Source organism: Podarcis pityusensis, assembly GCF_964106645.2.
Source record: "Podarcis pityusensis genome assembly, chromosome: 7".
Lineage (NCBI taxonomy): Eukaryota > Metazoa > Chordata > Lepidosauria > Squamata > Lacertidae > Podarcis > Podarcis pityusensis.
The window spans coordinates 88,124,706-88,147,740 of record NC_138031.1 but is presented as its reverse complement, the minus strand read 5'-3'; the positions used below and the strand labels follow the sequence as shown (position 1 = coordinate 88,147,740).

Sequence of the window (23,035 nt, the reverse complement as noted above, 5' to 3'; positions counted from 1 at the left end):
CCATAGATCACTGAATTACAGATTGCTATTGGCTTTTCTAGTGGAGATATTGTAGATGGACGTGAAGCACCATTTTATTTTATTTTTAAATTTCTTTTTATTGAGTTTCACTTAAGTAACCAAAAGAAAAAAACAAAACAACAGTTTCAGAAGAAAAAAAAAAAGATATCCATACATAACACAAAAATAACATCAATTTCCGTTACAGTTCTTTGTCTTATTCCTTGAATCTTTATATCTTTAAATATTTAAATCTTTCCTCTACACACCTATTGACCTCCTTCCCTCCCGATTTTGGGCTTCTTGATAAGAATTCTTTCCTTTTTCTGCAGCTAATAATTGTCAATGGTTTGCGCATCGTAAGGTTTATATCAAACCTGCTGTAGTTTTTAAGTTTCTATAGTTTCCTTCAATATATACCATAAATTTATTCCAATTGCTAATAAACTTTGTATTTTTTTGGTTTCTAATTTTTTGCGTCATTTTTGCTAGTTCAATATATTCAAATAGTTTTGTTTGCCAATCTCTGACCGTTGGGATATTTGGACTTTTCCACTTTTGTGCAATTAATATTCTAGCCGCTACTGTCGAATATTGGAATAGTGTCTTATCTTCTTTTTTGATTTCGTCCCCAATTATTCCTAATAAGAAGGCCTCTGGTCTTTTAGGGAAAGTGTATTTAAACATTTTTTTAACTCGTTATAAATCAGAACCCAAAATTTCTTCATTTCTTCGCAAGTCCACCACATATGGTAGAAATTGCCTTCTTTAAGTTTACATTTCCAGCAGGCCTTATTTCCTGTTTTGTACATTTTTCCTAGTTTTGCTGGCGTGATGTACCAGCTATACATCATCTTTTCCAAATTTTCTCTGAGTGGGACACATGCCGTGAATTTCATTCCACTACACCATAATTTCGACCACTTTTCATATTCTATATTGTATCCCAAGTCCATTGCCCATTTTGTCATGACCTCCTTTTAGTGTCCTATTCCAATAATATTTCATACATTTTGGATAATAACTTGGTTTTGCCTTCAATTATTTCTATCTGAAATTTGGATTTTTTCTCACTTATCCCTGCCTTTTTATCTTCCATCCATATTGCATTTATTTGATGATACTGCAGCCAGCCTGTTAGCTTATCTTTCAACTCCTCATATGTTCTCAGTTTTCAGCCGCTTTCTGATCTTATCAATAGGTCTTCATAAGTCAATCTTTCTCCTTCCATGTTTGCTTTTTTAGTTGTTAAGATGTCAATTGGTGATAACCACCAGGGTGTTTTCCATTCTAAAAGTTTTTTATTTTTCTCCCAAACTTCATATAGCGGCCCTCTAATAATATGGCTTGAAAACCCTTTGTGTACCTTTTCTTTATTTAGCCATAAGTAGGCATGCCAACCGAACCTGTTGTTGAAACCTTCCAGGTCCAACAGGTCCGTGTTTTCCAGATTGATCCACTCTTTGATCCAGCAAAGGCAAGAAGCCTCAAAGTATAATTTCAGATTTGGCACCGAGAAACCCCCTCTTTCTTTTCGATCTGTAAGTAATTTGAATCTAATTCTCGGTCTTCTCCCTTGCCATATAAATTTCGAAAGTGTTTTCTGCCAATCCTTAAATATTGTGGAACCTCTAATCACTGGAATGTTTTGAAACAGAAATAACATTTTTGGGAGTATGTTCATTTTTATTGCCGCCATCCTTCCCGACCACGACAGTTTCACTCTGTTCCACGTATCTAGATCTTTCTTAATTTCCTTCCATGTTGTCAAATAATTATCCTGAATTAAATTTATATTTTTTGTAGTTAGCCAAATTCCCAGATATTTTATTTTTTGGCCACCTTGATTCCATTCTGTATCTCTAATTTTTCTATTTCAACTTTTCCCAGATTTTTAGTCAACATTTTTGTCTTTAATTTATTCAATTTGAAACCGGATAGTTTGCCATATTCTTCTAATACTTCCAGAGCTTTACTAACACTTTTTTGCGGCTCTTCTAGAGATAACATCAAATCGTCTGCGTATGCTTTTAGTTTGTATTCTTTCGTTCCTACTTTGATCCCCCGGATCTCTGGTACTGCTCTTATTTTGGTCGTGATTACCTCTAATACCATAATGAATAAAAGCGGGGATAGAGGGCAACCCTGTCTTGTTCCTTTTTCAATTTTGAATGAATTTGTCAAATTGTTGTTTATAATAAATTTATCAGATTGATTCGAATAAATTGCTTTTATTCCTTCCATGAATTCACCCTCTAGCCCTGCTTTCTCCATGCTTTTTAGTAGGAACGGCCATGAAACATTGTCGAATGCCTTCTCCGCATCGATGAAGCACCATTTTAAAATAGGAGGTGCAGCTTCCATTCTGGTAACGAACAGGCAAGTGCATACTTGAATCACAAAACTACAATAGCAAAAATGCATATTCATCTTCCTGTTTGTGTTCTGTCCTGCATTACACATTTGACCCAAAATATAGCAAGAAAAGCTCAATGGCATTTTTTTTCTTCTATCCTGTGAAAACAGACCAGTAGCAAAGTCAGATGCCGCCTGTAAATTTACTGCTATTTTTGGCACATAATACTCACATTCTTTATCTTCCTGTTCATAGAACTAAGCTTTCTTAGCTCCCCATGGAAAACTCTGTGCCTTATTATAGTTGATTCAGATATATCATGTAACTAAATACGCTGAACGCACAAATAAAAATGACACCTTACAGAAAGAAATAAGCAATTTATCAGGGATTTAATAGATTTAGTATTATTACTGTGGTTCACAATAGAAAAAGGTTAAAAATATCAGGAGCTGTCACATTGTCTCAAGAAATACTAAGTTGACTCACACTGAAAGATCAAGAGAATAAGGCTGAACAGCTAAATGTTCATAATGAAACAACTCTTCCTCTTTTCTCCCTCACCAGCCAACAGCTAACATCATCAGCCTCTCAAGCCAGGGCTTCAGTAGCCCCTCAGCCCACTCCACCAGTTAGAAAAGGTAAAGACTACATCCACAACTATAGAATGGCACAGGTGAATTCCCTTTGATTCTGGGGGCACAGCTCAGGGATTGTACACATGAGTCAATGCCTGACATCCTTCGTGGCACGACCACAAGGCTTGAGGGCTGTTGCCAGTTCTAGTAGACAGTTTCAAACTAGATGGATTAATGATTTTTCAAGTCTAAAGCAGCTCCAGGTAGCCCTTCCTTCCCCTTTTAGCCTCCTAATTCACTGCATTGCCTACTTAATCGTAGGCAATACTCTTGTGGGTAAGATGTATTTTCAAAGGTAAAGTAAGAACAGGGGTTTTCCCCAGAAGCTATTGGCCCCTTATACAGTATCCAGAGTATGTGCCCAGATTTGAAATTTACAGCTACACTAAACAGCTCATAAAAGCAGAAAAAAATATTAATACCAATTTGGAAATGTTGGGTGTTTCTTAAGTAAAACTGTTTAGAACTTCTATTCAGTTCCTTTTAACATGCTCATGCCAAAGTTTAACTGCATTTATGCAATTAAGAAGTTAGCTAGTGACAGCGCCAAGCATCAATACCTTCCTCAGTTATTGTTATTACTATTTTTAAGTACAAGTAAAAAAAGGTGAGTTATAGGAGACAACAGGTGAGATAATTCATCATTTTGTAATAATGACATGAAGGAAAAGGTAGAATTGGCAGAACACAAACAAAAGGAATACAAATAAGTTAACTCTAAAATAAAAAACTCCCTCACATCTTTGTTATGTAGAATCAATAAGAAAAATCAATTGAAGAGAGGGGTAGGAATGTTATCAGTTTCTTGGCAGGTTGAAATCAGTAGCATGATTCACTTAGTTCAATGATTTTTTGAGATTTCTTCAGCAGGTCAAAATTATGATGCACTTGAAACAGCCAGTTTCTTCAGATGATCCATGAATACCTGCAGACTAACATCATCTGTTAGGATTGGAGCACCAGATTCCTGGAAGAAGAAGATACATTTTAACACCAAAACCAAAGCTAATGTAACCAGTGGGGGCAAGGGTGGTGGTAACTGGACAGATTAAGTGCAATTAACCATAGAATACAAAGCTATCTAATTTAGCTCTACTAATCTATGCTACAATTTTTATTCTAATTTCTCACAGGCCTTATACTTGACAGACTTAACTAAATTTTTCTGGAAGGTTAGCTATGTTTGCTGTTTTGCTACAACACAGACTAAATTTTGCAGCAACTTAAGGACTACATTAATTACGGCATAAGCTTTTGTCAACTAGAATCCACTGCAGATGTATTCAATGTAATTCTGTTGCAGGTATATACACACAGATGGTAAGCAGAATGGATGGTATAAATGCACCAGGATGGATAAAAATCAATGATTTTTTAAAAAAATGTAAATCTGATTTTTAAAATTTAAATTGAATTTTTTAAAAAAATTAAAAATGATTTTTTAAAAAAATTAAATCGGATTTTTAAAAATAAAATGTTTTTGGAGAAAAAATCTTTCTAAAGATAGTTTTCTATTTAGGTTACATTATAGTCCAAAGGATGGGACGCGGGTGGCACTGTGGGTTAAACCACAGAGCCTAGGACTTGCTGATCAGAAAGTCGGCGGTTTGAATCCCCGCGACGGGGTGAGCTTTAGTCCTAAGAAAGCCAATTTGTATCCCTATATACTATCATCATCTACAATTCTGAAAGGGTCCACTTCTGGCCTTAATACTTACACACTGATACTAAGCATGTTTACTTGGAAGTAAGTGCTAACAAATTCAACAGAACTAACTGTAGATCTACTCGACTCCAACCCCATTAGCCCCAATAGTATGTCCAATAGCCAATGATGATTTAAGCTGGAGTCAGTTATCATCTAGAGGACCACAGGTTCCTCATGACTGATGTACACTATATTTGATTCCCGCCCCCTCAAAACACTGCAGAATATCCTAGTTCCAATTTGTGTATTTTTATGTCACACTTCTTACAGCATATTGGCTGTCCCACAGCCACTGGAAGACTGGATGAAAGGGGATGAAAACCAAGCCTCCTGAATACCAAAAACAATGCCCACATCCCTACTCCCTAATTTTGATGTAGTAAATTAAACTGTGAATACATATACAGAATAAAAATATACACTTTAAACACAGGAGTAGGTATTTCATTACTTACTTGTCCCCATGCATAGAGATTATTATGAGTCTGCGAAGGATTCACTTTAGACAAGAGAAAGCGTGCCTATAAAAGCCAAAATCAGAAAGTTGGTTAGACATAATACAAAATGAAATCTCAAGCTTATCACTATATCCTAAATGTCCACGTGAATTTGTCAAGTGATTGCATGTACAGTGGTACCTCTGGTTACGTGCTTAATTCATTCCGGAGGTCCGTTCTTGACCTGAAACTGTTCTTAACCTGAAGCACCACTTTAGCTAATGGGGCCTCCCGCTGCTGCCATGCCCCGCAATTTGTGTTCTCATCCTGAAGCAAAGTTCTTAACCCGAGGTACTATTTCTGGGTTAGCGGAGTCTGTAACCTGAAGCATATGTAACCCAAGGTACCACTGTATACTGCTCATCTCAGCTCAAGATAAATAAAAAACAAGGAACTTTCACAGAAGAGGAACTTGGAAGGAAGGAAGAATTCTGCCACTACAAAAAACTAGTCTGCTGATTTTAATAGTTCAAATGGTTACTGGCATATTTCAAGTAAATGATTAGAAAGAAGTAATACACATTTGTGGCAGGAGCCTCTATAGCCGCGCGTCACCTCTCCAGCGGGGAGAGCACTCGTGGGGATTGACTTTCATCATTTAAAATCGCTGAACCCTCCTTCGGTAGCAGGAGAAGAAGGGGGAGCTTTTTTCGAGCTGTTTAAACCTGCAGAAGTGAATCTAAAGCAAAGTAATTTTCCACCGTCCAGATCCTGGAGCGGGGTGTCAGAATTGACGTTTGAAGCTCACTGACCAGAAACGAATGTCTTTGACAGATAGTTAAAAGAAGAGAAACATAGTGACTCCATTGCTCCCTTTCGCATCTTAAAAGAACAAATATGGACAATATATCTTAAAAAAAAAACTTTGTTGCTATTGTTTTTAAGAGAAAGAACAATCAGAAGTTTTTCCCCCTAGAGGGGAACTGTGAAATTGTAACTAATCCCTGGGAGCTTGCAGCTGTCACTGATTACAACCGTGGGAAAGGGTTTGTGACCTTGCAGGACAATGTCTGCAGAAGCACTGTTGGGTGCTTTCTGCAAAATAAATGCCCTATTGGATCAGTTAAGCCAGAAGACGGATTTGATGACGAATGTGGCCAGAACCTTTGAACAGGTAGTGGGAAACTATATGGAGCCCACCCAGGAACTAAAACAGGAGCGTGCCATGACAGAACAGCTGAGAGATGAGGATTCTGCTGAATCTTGGGCGCCAGAGACGGAAGGAGCTGCGGCCCAGCAGGAATATAAATTTTTGGATTTGACAAATGAACTTGGAAAAGACCAGACTTGGAAAGAAAAAATTTGGTTTGGTTTGGAAATGGGGGGGTGGATAGACCCCCCTATACAGGGAGATTTGGACTTTTCGAGTCTGGAAAGGGGCCGTCAGATGTCTGGAGCAGTGGGGGCTCTCAACTTTGAAGGGAATCTGGAACATGTTTTTAAATACTACATCGAGTCTAGTCTGGACTATGGAAAAGGGACTGTTTTGTTGAAAAGGGTCAAAAACATTACCAAGCTGGAGTTCCCACGAATAAAAGGAAAATATGAAGAAGAGTTGTGGAAGGGACATGGAAGAGACTTGAGGGCCTCGGATATAAGATTGCCAGGTTAATGTGCTAGATTAATAGGACAAAAAGGACTGACAAAACCCGGGACCAGGAGGAAGGGACGCTGGATAAAGATTGGATTGCTTAAGTTTCTATTTCTATCATTAGGACTGTTTTACAGAATTGATGAATGTTAGGAAAACGTTGAAATGAAATTATTTGGCTCTTATAAAAATGTCTAAAGAATTAGGTAAGAATGTTGTGGTTAGGAGAAGTTGGTAAAAATTAAGTTTAAGTTCTACACTTTTGTATATATAAGATAAGATGAAAATAGATTAAGGTAATGTGAGGACAGAATATTATGAATTATGGAAAGGATTTGCTGTGATTATTACAAATCAGGATACAGGAAAAGGGAGGAGGAGGAGGTCAAGGAAAGAAGGTATTGAAAGTGGAGAATTGGAGAATGATGGTTTTACTTTTTCTTTTTCTTTCTTTTTGTCTTGTTTTTTTTTTTTTTGGTGTAATTAAAAAAAAAAATTCTCAATAAATATCATTAAAAAAAAAAATACAGGATAGCTGTATAGAATCAGTGTTCTAAGGTTCCTGGAGGAATCTTAAAATAATCAACAGAACAGCCTGAGAGAATCAACAGATGAGCAAGAGGTACAAACTGTATCAAAACAAGTAACTCCCAGGAGTTGACATCTTAAGTACAGTACAGTATGACCAGTACAGTAACCTTTAGTGCAAGAAAGAGACATACATTTTATAGCGTGGCTGTGGTACACAATTATTAATATAGCTGAAGATAAAAAAAAAATGCTTTCGGACTCTAAATAAAGACTAGGTATCGTGACCTGTTCAAAATCCACTTCTACATATACTTCTGTTAAGTTTCATCACACACCTTTGTAATGCTCTGCCTTACCTGACTGCTTCCATGCTCCGTGTTAATGTAACGTGGCATTGGGAATCTTGTCTGCAGAATTTCTTGAGCATCATCCAGTGGAGCTTGCAGTAAGTGCTTGAAGTTTTCATATTCAGGCATATCTTGATAGCCAGCTTTACGCCACTGGGCAATAGTCTGAAAGGAAAGAGAATGAGGGAATAATCAAAGTATTTCAACTTTTATTATTAGGTACTGACAGACAAGCCTGTTTTTGCTTCGTAATCTATGATTTGTGTTAGTGCAGAATCTTCATCTCACCTTGTTCAGACATAAAGGAGAAGCAAGATGTTTATAATGGGGCCCTGTGCAGTCCCAGGACCACATGATTCACATGGGAGCATGATCCAGAAGTGGCACGTCCCAGTTTTGCGATGGGACATGTTGGAGAGTATGGTGGCACCATTCACATAACAAAAACTACCACAAAGATATCAACATTTTCAAAAGTAGGGGGTCCATGGCTTGGCTTTTGAAAAACAGGAGGTCCACTTCTGGTGCAGCCGCCATGGCGAACAGTGGATCCCACGATAGTGGATGCCAGCCGTGCAGTTAATTAAGGATAATCTGGGAGTAATTATCCTTGCAAGCCCCACACCAGGGCCGGGGGGGGGGAGCTTTCACTCGCGGATCATCCAATAACTGCCTCTTGCTCCGATGGATGCAGAGTGCATAGCACTGCACGTATTGGAAACTCCCCAATTCCATGAGTGGAGGTACTTCTGATTCTATTAAGATGGATCTGAATTTGGACTTAAGAAACAGACGTGTTCTGGATGAAGAAGAAAGATAACTTGCTAAATGAATCAGCCACTAAGTGCCAAGGTTTTGATCTGGAGAGGACTCTCATCGTAATTGGATTGCTATGTAAGTGAAGGGGAGCCTTTGTTCTCTTTTTACATTATATTTACATTATATTTGCTGGGCTATGATTCGACAAGGCTTCACTGAAGAAGAATCAATTAATTACTAATGGAATGAAATTATTAATGGATTATAACTATATATGGAATGCAAGAGGGATTCAACAAGAACTTATAATTTTCTTTACGGAGTACTTGAAAGAATAGACTGTGTGAAATACTGTGATGACTTGTGACTTTGCCTACTAAAGAGGGCTCTAATTCTGATTTATTATGGTTTTGGCAAGACACCAGCTGGTTAGAAGGTTGGAAAGGTTCAAAGGAGACAAATGCTGGAAGTAAGCAGGAGTCACGGCTGGACGCTGGAGTGCTTTTTGTTTTGTAGAGGCAAAATGGAGAAACTGTGACGTAATAAGAAATAAGTCCTCGAAGGAGGGGCAATGTTGAAGAGGATTGATTACAACACAAAGGAAAAGAAGAATGTAAACAAATATTTCACACACAAAAATACAAGATATAAATTTCCTCTGCAACTTAATGGATATGGATTTGTTAAATACAAACAAAAGTCATCACACCAGTGGCTGCTAAAACAATGGATTAAGATCGGAATTGTGGCATTTGGACAAATTAAGAGAATTGGAGCAGGACCAAGGAATAACATCAGCTCCTGATAGCTGGAACACGGGAAGTCATCCAAAAACATTGAATTCAGGACTGATTAATTGGCTCTTTTGGTTGTATTATGATTTGGTATGATTTGGTATTGTATTAATGTGGCCTCCATTGGACTGTTATTAATGAAAAAGTAATTAAATTTTTTTTAAAAAAACACACGAAAAACAGGAGGTCCACCGTACTTGGCTAACCACTGCTATAGAAGATATTTCCTTTTCATAAAGGCCTGCTTTAACTGTGGTTTGGCATTATGCCTAAAGCCAAGAACATTGATTAAACACACACCCCACTCACCAAATTATAAAGGCACAAGGCAAGAGCATCTGGGAAAACAAACAAGAATATGGATCCCAGAATAATTATCCAATACAGTCGTACCTTGGAAATCAAACGGAATCCATTCCAGAAGTCCATTCAACTTCCAAAACATTCAGAAACCAAAGTGTGGCTTCTGATTGGCTGCAGGAAGATCCTGCAGCCAATCAGAAGCTGCAGAAGCCCCGTTGGACGTTCGGCTTCCAAAAATAGTTCGCAAACCACAACAGTCACTTCCGGGTTTGCAGCATTCAGGAGCCAAAACGTTTGAGAACTAAGCCGTTCAAAAACCAAGGTACGACTGTACATAAAAGATAATAAAATAGACAATATATTTTCAGGAGCTTGTTAAACTTTTTAGCACCTCACAGGAAGCATTCAGTTTCAACAAAAGGTTATCAGCACATTACCTCACCAAGGTAGATAACGATCTGGAAAAAAGAATCCATCAGGAGAATCCTATCGGCAAGAATGCTGCTGCTATCCAAAAGTACAGGCTAGAAGCAGAAGAAAAGGAAAAAAATAATCACATTAATCTTATTACAAAAGTAAAGTGGAATATAGCTTTTGTAAAACCTCAACTTTAAAACAACAAAACTAAACAGAAAATAGGCAGATTCTCAAACAACTCATCTCCACCCAAAGAGGAAATCAAATACATATTTTTTAACATAACATCTTTTACTTCTACCAAATATTAATAGCTACCATATTTTTCGCTCCATAAGACGCACCTGACCATAATACGCACCTAGTTTTTAGAGGGGGAATGCAAGAAAAAAATATTTTTAAAGGGAGTGCTGAGCACAGCCTGTATGCATCCCAGGCTCTGCTCAGCGCTCCCTTTCACGAGCCGCATGGAGCGTGTGTGCGGCATTTGCAGGCTTTTCCCCGAGGAGGGAGAAGGGACTGCCCTTATCCCTCCTTGGGGAAAAGCCCCCAAGAGCCACACACACGCTCCACACGGCTCTTTAAAGGGAGCGCTAAGCAGAGCCTCCCACCTGCATTCACTCCATGGCGCACGAACATTTCCCCTTACTTTTTAGGAGGGAAAAAGTGTGTCTTATGGAGCGAAAAATACGGTACCTCTCAATATTATGCTGGTATCTTCTACTCAAATCAAGATATATAACTTCAGCACACTTATCAACTGTTAGTAGATAGCAAAACCTCTGGACCCCACTATTAGTAAAGGTAAAGGGTAAAGGGACCCCTGACCGTTAGGTCCAGTCGTGACCGACTCTGGGGTTGCGGCGCTCATTTCGCTTTACTGGCCGAGGGAGCCGGCATACAGCTTCCGGGTCATGTGGCCAGCATGACTAAGCCGCTTCTGGCGAACCAGAGCAGCGCATGGAAACGCCGTTTACCTTCCCGCCAGAGCGGTACCTATTGATCTACTTGCACTTTGAGGTGCTTTCAAACTGCTAGGTTAGCAGGAGCAGGGACCGAGCAACGGGAGCTCACCCCATCGCGGGGATTCGAACCGCCAACCTACTGATTGGCAAGTCCTAGGCTCTGTGGTTTAACCCACAGCGCTACCCGCGTCCCGGACCCCACTATTTGAGGGGCGCAAATTCCTCACCCTGCCTTTTAAATACTATAACACAGATTTCATTTCATTAGGGTTTTTTATTCTTCAGTAACTAAGAACAGAGAACAAATATTTTAGATCTTCTAACAATTTGGGATGCACATTTTCCCCAAAATATACACACAGTAAGATTCTAAAAACAAACATTTTGATATTTTGGGGTCTTTACTCCTAGCTTAACATGTGTCCCAAAATATACACACAGTAAGATTCTAAAAACAAACATTTTGATATTTTGGGGTCTTTACTCCTAGCTTAACATGTGTCCCAAAATATACAGATATATCTACTACAACTTTGGTTTGAACAAACGCAAATCACCTCAGGTGGTCCATAGAATGAATAAGAATAGAGTATAGGCTGGATCATGATGAGAGACTGAGTCAGATCCTGTCTGGCAAAGTTATGACGGTAATAGGAAGATTCATCTGGGCTGTTATTGAACACTTGAAGAAATGGAGATCGCCGCAAATGGAACATGAACTACACGGGACACAGAAAATGGTAGAGATTTTTAGTAGAATACCAATCAAAACTACTACTATAACATTTCCTCCTCTTTGTTTGCATTCAACTCTCTGAATTAAGTCAGTGAATGTCACACAAACACAGAACGCATCATTGTTTTAAGAATTTGTTTAATCATCATAAGAGTCTTGGAACCCCACTGTTATCTCCTATTAATTGTTCTAATTTTTTTAAAGTTCCAAAAAATATCCTCTTACCTGGGGATACAAAGAGAATGAATCAGACAATCTGAAAGAATTTGGATCATCTTTGTTGTATTGGCCAAACTTCTGACACTGTTGGAGATATAGTAATAAAACCTTAAATGTTTTAAACAGTATAACATAACATAACATAACGTAACGTAACGTAACGTAACGTAACGTAACGTAACGTAACAAGAAAAGGAATAGATTACATCATATTACCGAGAAATTTGAAAAAACATGTTTATGCTTTTTCACATAATAGAATAAAATTTGTCACAGATGGATTTACTAAAGCAGTTTAGTTTAAAATTACTAATGGAGAAACTGATCCTTAGATAATCAAGTGTTTATATCACATCAACTGCATAACACCAGGAGTGGGAAACCTGTGGCCCTCCAGATGTTGCTGGATTATACTTCTCATCACCCCCAACCATTGACCAGGATGGCTGGGGCTGGTGATAGCTAGAATCCAATAACATCTGGAGGGCCACAGGTTCCCCATCCATGCTTTTCTGCTCACTCCTGGAAACTGTCACTCATTCTACAATAACAAAACACACAAGCTCAATTTAGACATCTGAGAACTTTACTTAGTGGCCTGGCTTTGAACTACCATCTCAGCTAGCAAGGCAAGATATGAACAAGCATTTTGCCTGTACTCAGTGCCCCTTTGCTCTTCCCTTTGTGAGAGCCACAATTAAGTCAAGAAATCTCCAGTTAACCACACTTTCTTGTTTCCTCTGAATCAAAAAACTATAGTTCCTAGTTTTGGACAAGCCAGGATGTTAAACAATGGTTTGAAGCTTGTTAAGATCAGAAGTTGGGGGAACTTGGGTTAATTTAAATTATTATTAGTTCATATAAGCCAAGACCATACCATGGTTTGAAATCCTGGCTTGTTCATTGATCAAAGTTTACTTTACACGTACCGATTTATCACTGAGTTCAGATGTAATAGGAAATTCTGAATAGTTTAAAGGGGAAGGCCATTTATTTTGCTCTCTTTGTGACCATGCCAGAGGAAAAGAGGTGAGGGGAGTATGCAAGCCTCTGAGTTGTGTAGGCTTGTTCTTGTAATGTTAAAATAGAGTTCAGAATTGTTTGAACTAGCCCAATGTTTTAGATTTAGCCAATGGATTTGGAATGGATTATTCAAATTTTGTTTCATACCAGCTGGGCTTAAAAAAAACCCACAATCTGAAACATTTCCACCAGAATGCAGTCCAGTCAGCTTAAACAATAATTGAGTCCTAAGATTACACAGGCTTACAATTAATTATACTCACAAGTCTGATTAGCTGCCTATCCAGCCATCGTAGGACATCAGGCCCTTCCTCTGATTCAGCTCTATAGACACCGAGTCGAGCCATCAGGACAGCAGCTGCTTCTTGGTCAAATGCAGCTTCTATGTGCTGCAGCTGACTCTGTGCATCTGCCCAACTAATAACAGCAACAATTGGTACGCTTAGATTTTTGAAGATTAAAGGACACACCGAACTCCCTCCCAAATTCCTGAAAAAGTATGCACACCCTGTATGAAGCAGCAACACAATCTAAACAATATAAACATGAAGCCAATACCCAGCCAAATATCACCAAGTTGTTCTCACTTTCTAGCAACTGTAGTCACACGAATGCGCCTCTGTGTGCTGGAATGCTGATAATGTGTAACAAACTGGACAGCCCCTCTGCCACCCTGAGGTATTGGTGCATTGTGCTGAAAACCAGACAAACAGAAGTTTCTTTTAGGATATTTTAAGGGCAGATTGAAAACATCATGCAGTTACAAAATGAAAACAAAATAAAAGCAGTATGGCATACTCAAAATCAACAGTTTCTTGGAGCCACCAAAAAACAACAACACTGTTGTGCAGTGCCAAACTAATGAGAAATAGACTGCCAGTGTGATCTTATGGATGTTTATTCAGAAGTAAGACTCAATGAAACTCACTTTTAATAAGTGCTTAGGATTGCAGCTTAATCAAGTCTAATTAAGTACATTATGAGAAATAGTTAGAACAGGGTGGTGGCAACCCCCATGCAAAGAAAATAGGGATGCAGCTTGGAATCATACCTTCTTAAACTTGAAGCATTGCTCAAAAAAGAGCAGCTATAATTTCTGGATGAATAATTTGCTTGACTTGAGTAGCACAGTAAAAAATGTTTCATAATGTACATACAACGTTAAAGGCAAATAAACAAATAGGCGGGCTCACCTGGTTTACTACTTCAAAATAAATGGCAAGAGTTGTGGTGGGGTCAAGGCTACAAATCTTCCACTGGCATGTGCCACCAATCCCAAGTTCCTATAAGAGAATCCAAAATATTCAGATCTACTCTGAAACCCGAAACATCTGTTTACATTATGGCTACAAATATGAACCATAGCTCATCTTTGTTCTTGCAGATTCATATGCCAGTTTAACCCCAATGAATTCAGTAGGGCTTGCTTATGAGTAGACATGCATTTGCTTGGACTGCTTACCGACAAACACCCCCCCCCCCAATCATTCTCACATAGTACCAACTTCCCATGTCAGCGTAAGACAGCCTGCTAAATTTTCTTCTCCCCACTTACAGAAGGCTCCCCCCAAAGCCCTCCAGCTGAGGGAGCCCCAATGCTTCTCTGGCTTGTGTGTTTGCCTCCTCGCAAGCAAGAGGGGTGGCCAATCTCTTTCCTCCCAGTGGATCATTCAGGAGGAAAGAGACCTGCTGCCCATCCCACTTGCTTGCGTGGAGCCAAACAAGCAGCCAGCCAGGCAGATGTGAGAGGCTCCCTCTGCCTGGCTGACTGCATGTTGCTGAGCAAGCCCCACAGCCCTCCTGTTGACACATGAGCCAGAGGGATGTGGCGCTTCTGTGCGCTTCTCAGTCAGTGGGCAAACCACCTTATCCGTGCCCTGCGGAGCTGGGCCGCCTGAGGCTGCTGATGAGCGCTGGGCCCGGCAGCAGCATTAAGGAGACTCTGCACTGCCTAGCTGACTTCACTGGGAGGGAGGGCTCTGTCTTTCCTCCTGGGTGAACGGAGCCTGCCAGGCTCCCTCTGAGAGGCTGCCTCCACCTTGCACAGGCGGGCTACCTCTTTCTCCAGGGAGAAAGTGGTAGTCTGTCCGACTCCTGTGCCAAGGTGGTGGCAGATGAGGCAAGCACGCTAAACCGCTGCTGCCCTGGCAAGGTGTGTGTCTAACAGAACCCCCACCCTATCTCTGGCTTGCGACGGAGGTGAGTTGGGGGCACCTTTAAACTTCTCTGTTGAGGGGCGCACACCCACACCTCTCAACAGAGAAGTCTAAGGGAGTCCCAGCCCCATCTCCACCTTGCACAAGCCGGAGGCAAGGAGAAGGCTGTCCCTTAGAATGAGTGAGTGAGTGAGTGAATGAATGAATGAATGGATCATTATTTGTGTCAGCCATTGGCCATAGTAATATAACATCAATACGATATACAAAGAATAGAAATAAAAAGTCAATTATATAAAATACATTTTAGGGTTTTGAATCAATAGTCAAATAGTGGATCTTATTCCAATTGCCCCAGCTAAAAACCTTGAAAGCTGACAAATTGTGGCACTGCATTCAACAGTCTCCATTTCCTGCCTGACCTCCGAAAGCAGCAGTGTGAAACTGGGTAAGATCAGCCAGCGGCTCCCATCAAACAGGTAGGTGGATGTGATGTCAGGTGACCTGTTTTGCCTAGAGGGGCCTTCAGAAGCCCGTTTCAAAGCACTAGCTTGCCCAGCACTTTGAAAAGAGCTTCTCAAGATCCAATAATCAACTGATTGTAAGTGCCTGAATGTCCTCCTTGGCTGAGACAGGCCATCTACCTGCTCCACACCTGACTTCATATAGGATGTCAGATGTAGGACTGGTGGGTATGGCTTGGCTGAAATGAACCTGTGGGTCAAATGGGAAGACCTGCAGGCCGGAGGCTCTCCATCCCTGTCCTAAAGAATAAGATAAATCACACTGGGTAACAAATGTAGAGTATTGGCAACAAACACACAATGTAGTATTAAAACACCACATGAAGGAAAGTGCAAAAAAAACCCTGATAAAGAAATCAGCCAACTCTTTTCAATGAACTTATGCAAAAAACCAGTCAACACACATAATTTTATAAGGGAACTCCTCAGCTCTCAAATCTGAGGCAACATAAACATACTTTTCCCTTCTGGAAAAGAGGAACACCAACACACACACACACACACACACACACACACACAGCGCGTTCCTGGAAAAAAAGCAAAAGTAGGTATCACCCAACATGCACCTAGGACGCTCGTACCTACGGGACCGCCTCTCCCAGTATGCGCCATGGAGGACCTTAAGGTCGATAAAAAGCAACACCCTAGAGGTCCTGGGCCCTAAGGAAGTCAGATTAGCCTCAACCAGAGCCAGGGCCTTTTCAACATTGGCTCCGGCCTGGTGGAATGCTCTGTCTCATGAGACCAGGGCCCTGCAGGATCTGATTTCTTTCCACAGGGCCTGTAAGACAGAGTTGTTCCGCCTGGCCTTTGGCTTGGAATCAATTTGATTCCCTCCCCCTCTTTCTTTTTTCCTTTCTTCCTCCTCTTTCTTCCTCCTGTGATGAGGCTGCATTTTAATGTTTTAATATTGTATTTTAATCTTGTTTTTTAACTTGCATTTCAATCAACTTGTTTTTATTATTGGTTGTTAGCCACCCTGAGCTTGGTCTTGGCTGGGGAGGGCAGGGTATAATTAATTTATTATTATTATTATTATTATTATTATTATTATTATTATTATTATCCCTGAAGCAAAAATCCAAGGTGTAATGTGGCAGGCTGCAGAATTGGATGCCAAGAACCTGCTTAGCAGCTGAACATCCTATATCCTTTCAATGAAAGCCTTCTTCATATGGCACAAGATCAAACCACACGGCAGACCTGATTTCAACTCTGCTACTCATGGCAACAAAAAGGCGGACACCTCCCCAACTCTCTATATCATTTTCTGTTGCACCTATAAGATAGCCACTAACTAGAAACTGAGCTGCTAAACTCCACAAGACTATTTAAGCAATACAGTGGTACCTCAGGTTACATACGCTTCAGGTTACAGACTCCACTAACCCAGAAATTGTGCTTCAGGTTAAGAACTTTGCTTCAGGATGAGAACAGAAATTGTGCTCCAGCGGCACGGCGACAGCAGGAGGCCCCATTAGCTAAAGTGGTGCTTCAGGTTAAGAACAGTTTCAGGTTAAGAATGGACCTCCGGAACGAATTAAGTACTTAACCCGAGGTACCACTGTATTTTATGTATGATAGCATTTGTGTCATTGACATATCATCTAAATAACTTAAACAAACAGTAACCATGGACTTCCGGGACGCCGCGGCCACGGGAAGGAGCGCGAGGCAACTCGTCTGAGGAGCCTCGAACAGCGTGGGGGTCTTAGAGGGGTCACGAAGGCTCCGTGAACCCCTAAACCACAGGTGGAATATCCTGTTGGCCATAACACCCAGCAAGGCTGCGTGTGCTCGCCTGTGTTGCCGGCGTTTAACAAGGCTGGAGCCGCAGCGAGAAGGGGAAATATCAGACTCCATGCTGTGAAGCCTCAGGCTCCGAGTGAAAGCGGCGGACCTCCGACAACAGAGGAAAAGCTGGGAAATAGTTCTAAAGCTTTGATGAAAGCAGAGGAGGGAGAACATTGGAAAACAATCAAACAATCAAAGTAAAAGCAAAAGGAATGTTGAATGAAGTACCCAGCGGAGAAGTAATTAAAGACAAAAGAAGGAGGAATTCACTACTGGCGGTAAGAAGGATAAAGGAGTAAAGCGAAAAGCTGGCAGACGTGAATGAAAGAGCAAGAAAGTAACCGCTAGCGAGGGGAAGGAATATCCTCGGTAATAAAGTACATTTTACAAAGTACAAAGTACAAAGAGTTGGAAGCAAGGTAATATTGAGTTTTCTTTTTTTTTGATTGAGAGACTCTTTACCGGGTTTGAGAGGAGGAAAGGAGGTTTCTGGGGCACTTGGTTGATGCTTTAACTGACAGGTTTTTTGAGGACGTTATTGTTAACAACAACTTTTTTTGTTTGAAGTGGGTGGAAGAAAGCCTGGGTCTTTCCCAGACCTTAATGCTGGTTTTATGTTAGTGACTTCCCTATGGGTATAAAAAAGGGAGGAGGAAGCCATTTCGAGACTTAACTTGGCTTTGTTACCTGCCATTTCATCTTGTCCTTGATCTACTACGCCTCTGCATGTATTTGAGATTTAAAGGGACATGCGCCAAAAGCCAAATAGGAGAATTTAAACCAGCATAAAGAACACTTCCTGAAGAACCTCCAAGTCTCCAGTAAAGGAAAAATTTTGGTGACGCCAGACCTCTATAATACCACCCTCTAAGAGGACAAAGACTGTAAAAGGTAAAGATTGTAAAACTTTGTGTATAGCCTGATGTGTGATGACTAATATCTGCTATTATACCCCAACGCCAGACCCGGTAACTTATTAACCCATCAGAGACTATCGGTGATCCTGTGCCTCATCCCTTTTTGAATAACATTAGTGTGGTGGACCCCAAGACCTTTCAAGCCTACAAAATGACAAACGGTGCAAAAAAAGGCGTGGCAACACCAGCGGAAAGGAGGTCGTCGAGGCAAGAGGATGCTAAGGAAAGTAAAGAAATTAAAGACTATAGCAGTCTGATGGCCGAAATAAGGAAAGAATTCAAAAATAATGAACAATATATTGAGAGAAAATTACTTGAGGTACAGGACACTTTGGATAAGAAATTGGAGGGAGTGGTGGGGGAATTGACAGGAAAAGTTAAAGATTTATCAGTAAGAACTAAGGTTTTGGAAGATTCAATGAAAAAGGTGCAAAAAGATACGAAAACTAGTAAGAAGGAGGTGGATAGAATTAGAGTAGAAGTTAAAGAGATAGAAAGAGTGCAGGAAGAGTTGTTGGACAATATGGCTATGACGCAAATGAGACAAAATCAAACCAACCTAAAACTGAGGGGTGTACCAGAGACCCCAAATGAGAATATTAGATCTAAAATGATAAAAGAGCTGGCAACTTGGTTAAATAAGAGCGAGGAGGAGATAAACTGTCATTTAGTAAATGTTTTTCGAATAAGACCAAAATTAGACAGAACCAGAAAGAAAAAGCTGCCAGGTGATGTAATTGTCATGTTCAACACTTTGGAAATAAGAAATGAAATACTGCAACAGAACCACATAAAAAGGTTATATATTGGAGGAAGCCCAATTATTATCTTTAGAGAAATTCCTTCGAGATTTCTTCGAAGGAGAGAGCCATACAAAAAATTAACAAACCAATTGAAGAAGAATGGGATATTGTATAGATGGGAGTTTCCCGAAGGCGTTTCATTCTACTTTAAGGAAAAAAGGTTTAAATTAAGCACCAGTATTGAACTCCAAAAATTTGCGAGGAGATACGAGAAGGACCTGGGAAAAGTTGAAGGGGAGGTGGAAAGGGAGGAACGACAGAGAGACGAGGAGGGTGAAGGGAGTGAAGAAGAAGAAAAAGAGGAGAGCTTAACAGGAGAAGGAGAAGAACAAGAGGAGGAAAGCAAGGAACAGTAGTTTCTATTTAATCTAGTTAAATTAGCTAGAATAGTTTAATAGATGGCTTTAAAAACAATAAGCTGGAATGTAAACGGTTTGAATAATAAAAATAAGAGGAACCAGATTGCACATGTATTGTTGAAAAAGAATTGGGATTTAATTTGTCTTCAAGAAACGCATGTTATAGGAAAACACAAGAGAGTATTAAGTAATAAGAGATTGGGACTGGACTTTGTGACCTCCGACAAGGTTAAGAAAAGAGGGGTAGTAATTTATATAAAGGAAAAATATGACCCGCAATTACTGTACAAAGATGAACATGGGAGAATAGTGGTGGTACAGATGGTGTTTCATGGAGAAAAAATAGTTGTGGTTGGAATATACGCCCCGAATGAGAAAAAATCAGCTTTCTTTTTGGAATTAGATAATATACTAATGGAATGGATGGACCAGAAAATGATATTGATGGGAGATTTTAATGGGGTGGTGACGCCGAATATGGATAGATTAACAAAAAGACAAGATGGGAAAGAAGGTAAACTACCACGATCTTTCTTCGACATGGTAAATAATTTGGGATTGACGGATGTCTGGAGGTTTAAAAACCCTACTGTAAAACAATTCACTTTTTTTTCAAATCCGAATCAGAGCTGGGGGAGGATAGACAGTATTTGGGTCTCGAGGGAATTGGTACAGAATTTAATTAAGTCTGAAATTTGGCCCCGAACTTTATCTGATCATAGTGCGGTTTCCATGGAGTTAAAAGGTAGAGAGGTTAAAACAGCCAGATGGAGAATGAATGAATATTTATTTAATGATCAAAGGATAGTAAATAAGGCTATAGAAACAATTGAAGAATACTTTAGGTGGAATTTAAATGGAGAAACTTCCATAGAGACGGTGTGGGACGCAGGAAAAGCGGTCATGAGGGGTTTTTTGATTCAGAAAAATACCCAATTAAGAAGAGAAAAAGAAAAAAAGAAAGAGCAGATTTTAACACAGATTATGGAAAATGAAAGAAAATTAACTGTTAACCCTAGTGAAGAAAGTTTAAAACAGAACTTAAAAATACTACAAGCTAAATTTGCTACAATAATTAACCAAGAGATAGAATGGAAAATTAAGAGGATGAATCAAAAGAACTTTGAGTCCGCAAATAAGATAGGGAAATATCTAGCGTGGCAGTTGAGAGAAAGGAAGAAGTTGAGTACGATCAGTAAAATAAAAGAAGGTGATATGATTATGGAAGAACCAAAAGAAATAAAAAGAATATTCCAAAGATATTATAAGGATTTGTACAAAAGAGGAGAGGAAACAGAACAAGAAATAGATCAATTTCTGCAAAAACACCATCTGGAACAAATTGTAGAAGATGAAAGAGCAGCACTAGAGGAGAAAATAACACAGGAAGAGATAAAAAAGGCTATTAAAAAGATGAAAGCTGAGAAGGCGCCGGGACCGGACGGCCTTCCGGCCAAATATTATAAAATATTAATTAACCAAATATCACCAGTGCTGGGAGAGGTTATGAACAATATATTGAGAGAAGGAAAGATACCTAATACCTGGAAGGAAGCCTATGTTATATTGATCCCTAAAAAAGAGGTGGACACTATGGAAGTAAAGAACTATAGGCCAATCTCATTATTAAATAATGATTATAAGCTATTTGCAGACATAATGGCGGAAAGATTAAAGAAGGTCTTGATTAATAAAATTCATGGTGATCAAACAGGATTTCTCCCAGGGAGACAATTACGGGATAATGTAAGGAATTTGATTGACATTATTGAATACCTGGACATGAAAATAGACAGAAAAGCCGCACTGGTTTTCATAGACGCCGAAAAGGCATTTGACAATGTTTCCTGGAACTTCCTAAAGAAGGTTTTGGAAAGGATGGGAATTGGCGAAAAATTTAGAAGAGGCATAGAAGCAATATACAAAGAACAGAAAGCAAAGCTGGTGATAAATAATAATACAACAGAATATTTTAATATTTATAAAGGGACCAGACAAGGTTGCCCACTGTCCCCCTTATTATTTATTGTAATTTTGGAAGTACTTAATAAGAGACTGAGGGAGGCAACAGAAGTGAAAGGAATTAGAGTAGGAAAGAAGGAATTCAAAATTAAAGCCTTTGCCGACGATATTGTTCTGACTTTGGAAGATCCACAAGATAGTGTAAAAGAAGCATTACAAAAAATTGAGGAATTTGGAGAGGTGGCAGGTTTTAAGGTAAACAAGAATAAAACTAAAATGCTGGTTAAAAATCTAACTAAGGAAGAAACGAAAGATCTAGAACAAAAAGTGGAAATCATGGTGGCGAAAAAAGTGAAATATTTGGGAGTGTGGATCACGGCAAAAAACATAAACCTATATAAAGATAATTACGAAGCTACATGGAAAAAAATAAAGAAAGATCTGGAAATATGGGGGAGGATGAAATTCTCCTTTTTAGGGAAGATAGCAGTGGTTAAAATGAACGTTTTGCCGAGGATGTTGTTTTTATTTCAAACTCTTCCAGTTATTAAAGGTTTAAAACAATGTAAAGAATGGCAGAGAACCCTGATGAAATTCATCTGGCAGGGGAAAAGACCAAGGATTAAACTGAAAATACTAACTGATAAAAAGGAAAGAGGAGGTTTTGCTCTCCCAGATCTGAGCCTATATTATGAAGCAGCGTGCCTACTTTGGCTAAAAGATTGGATAAAATTGGAGAACAGAGACCTACTAGATTTAGAAGGTTTCAATAATCGGTATGGGTGGCACGCATATCTCTGGTATGAGAAGGTGAAAGTCCACAGGGCCTTCTTAAACCATATTTTCAGGGGACCAATATATCAGGTCTGGGAAAGAAATAAGAACCTTCTCGAAAGAAAAACACCATGGTGGATTTCACCAGTAGAGGTCTTAACAATAAAAAAAAACAACATGGAAGGGAAGACAGCCACCTACGAAGATTTGGTAAGAAAATCAGAACAAGGGCTTAAACTTAAACCATATGAGGAAATAAAGGATCAATTCACCGGTTGGCTACAATATCATCAGGTGAATGATATGTTAAAACAAGATAAAAGAAAAATGGGCTTCGAGGACAAGAAATCAAAATTCAATATAGAAATAATAGAAGGCAAAAACAAAACATTGTCTAAATTATATGACATATTACTGGAATGGCATACAAAAGACGAGGAAGTCAAAGAGGCAATGATTAAATGGGCAATTGACTTCGGTTATAACATCGAGTTTGAAAAGTGGTTGAAATTGTGGAATAGAGATATTAAATTTACGGCCTGTACGAGTTTGAGAGAAAATGTTTGGAAAATGCTCTATAGATGGTATCTTACGCCGGCAAAATTGGCTAAAATCTATAGATCAGAAAATAAGACATGCTGGAAATGTGGTGAAGTGGAGGGAGACCTCTACCATTGTGGTGGCAATGCAACAAGGTGAAGGTTTTTTGGGAAGCAATTTATAATGAACTTAAAAAAGTTTTTAAATATACTTTTCCCAAGAGACCTGAGGCCTTTTTGCTGGGAATAATGGGTAAGGAAATAAAAAATGAAGATAAAAAAATATTTCTCTATGCCACCACAGCCGCAAGAATTATGCTGGC

At 39.4% G+C, this 23,035-nt stretch overlaps 1 protein-coding gene across 3 annotated transcripts in view; it reads right to left on the bottom strand.

The window, feature by feature from the left end:
- Nucleotides 1-2,729: 2,729 nt before the first annotated feature.
- Nucleotides 2,730-23,035, bottom strand: part of SEC23B (SEC23 homolog B, COPII coat complex component) — a 31,180-nt gene continuing 10,874 nt past the window's right edge. For all 3 annotated transcript variants that reach the window (XM_081015161.1, XM_081015163.1, XM_081015162.1), the window contains exons 12-20: nt 14,078-14,167; nt 13,472-13,578; nt 13,148-13,301; nt 11,868-11,945; nt 11,464-11,625; nt 9,962-10,048; nt 7,678-7,833; nt 5,158-5,223; nt 2,730-3,961 (exon numbers count right to left, since the gene is read on the bottom strand). In XM_081015161.1, coding sequence (XP_080871287.1) covers nt 3,872-3,961; nt 5,158-5,223; nt 7,678-7,833; nt 9,962-10,048; nt 11,464-11,625; nt 11,868-11,945; nt 13,148-13,301; nt 13,472-13,578; nt 14,078-14,167 — 990 coding nt within the window. In that variant the 3' untranslated portion in view covers nt 2,730-3,871. The remainder of the gene's footprint in view (nt 3,962-5,157; nt 5,224-7,677; nt 7,834-9,961; nt 10,049-11,463; nt 11,626-11,867; nt 11,946-13,147; nt 13,302-13,471; nt 13,579-14,077; nt 14,168-23,035) is intronic.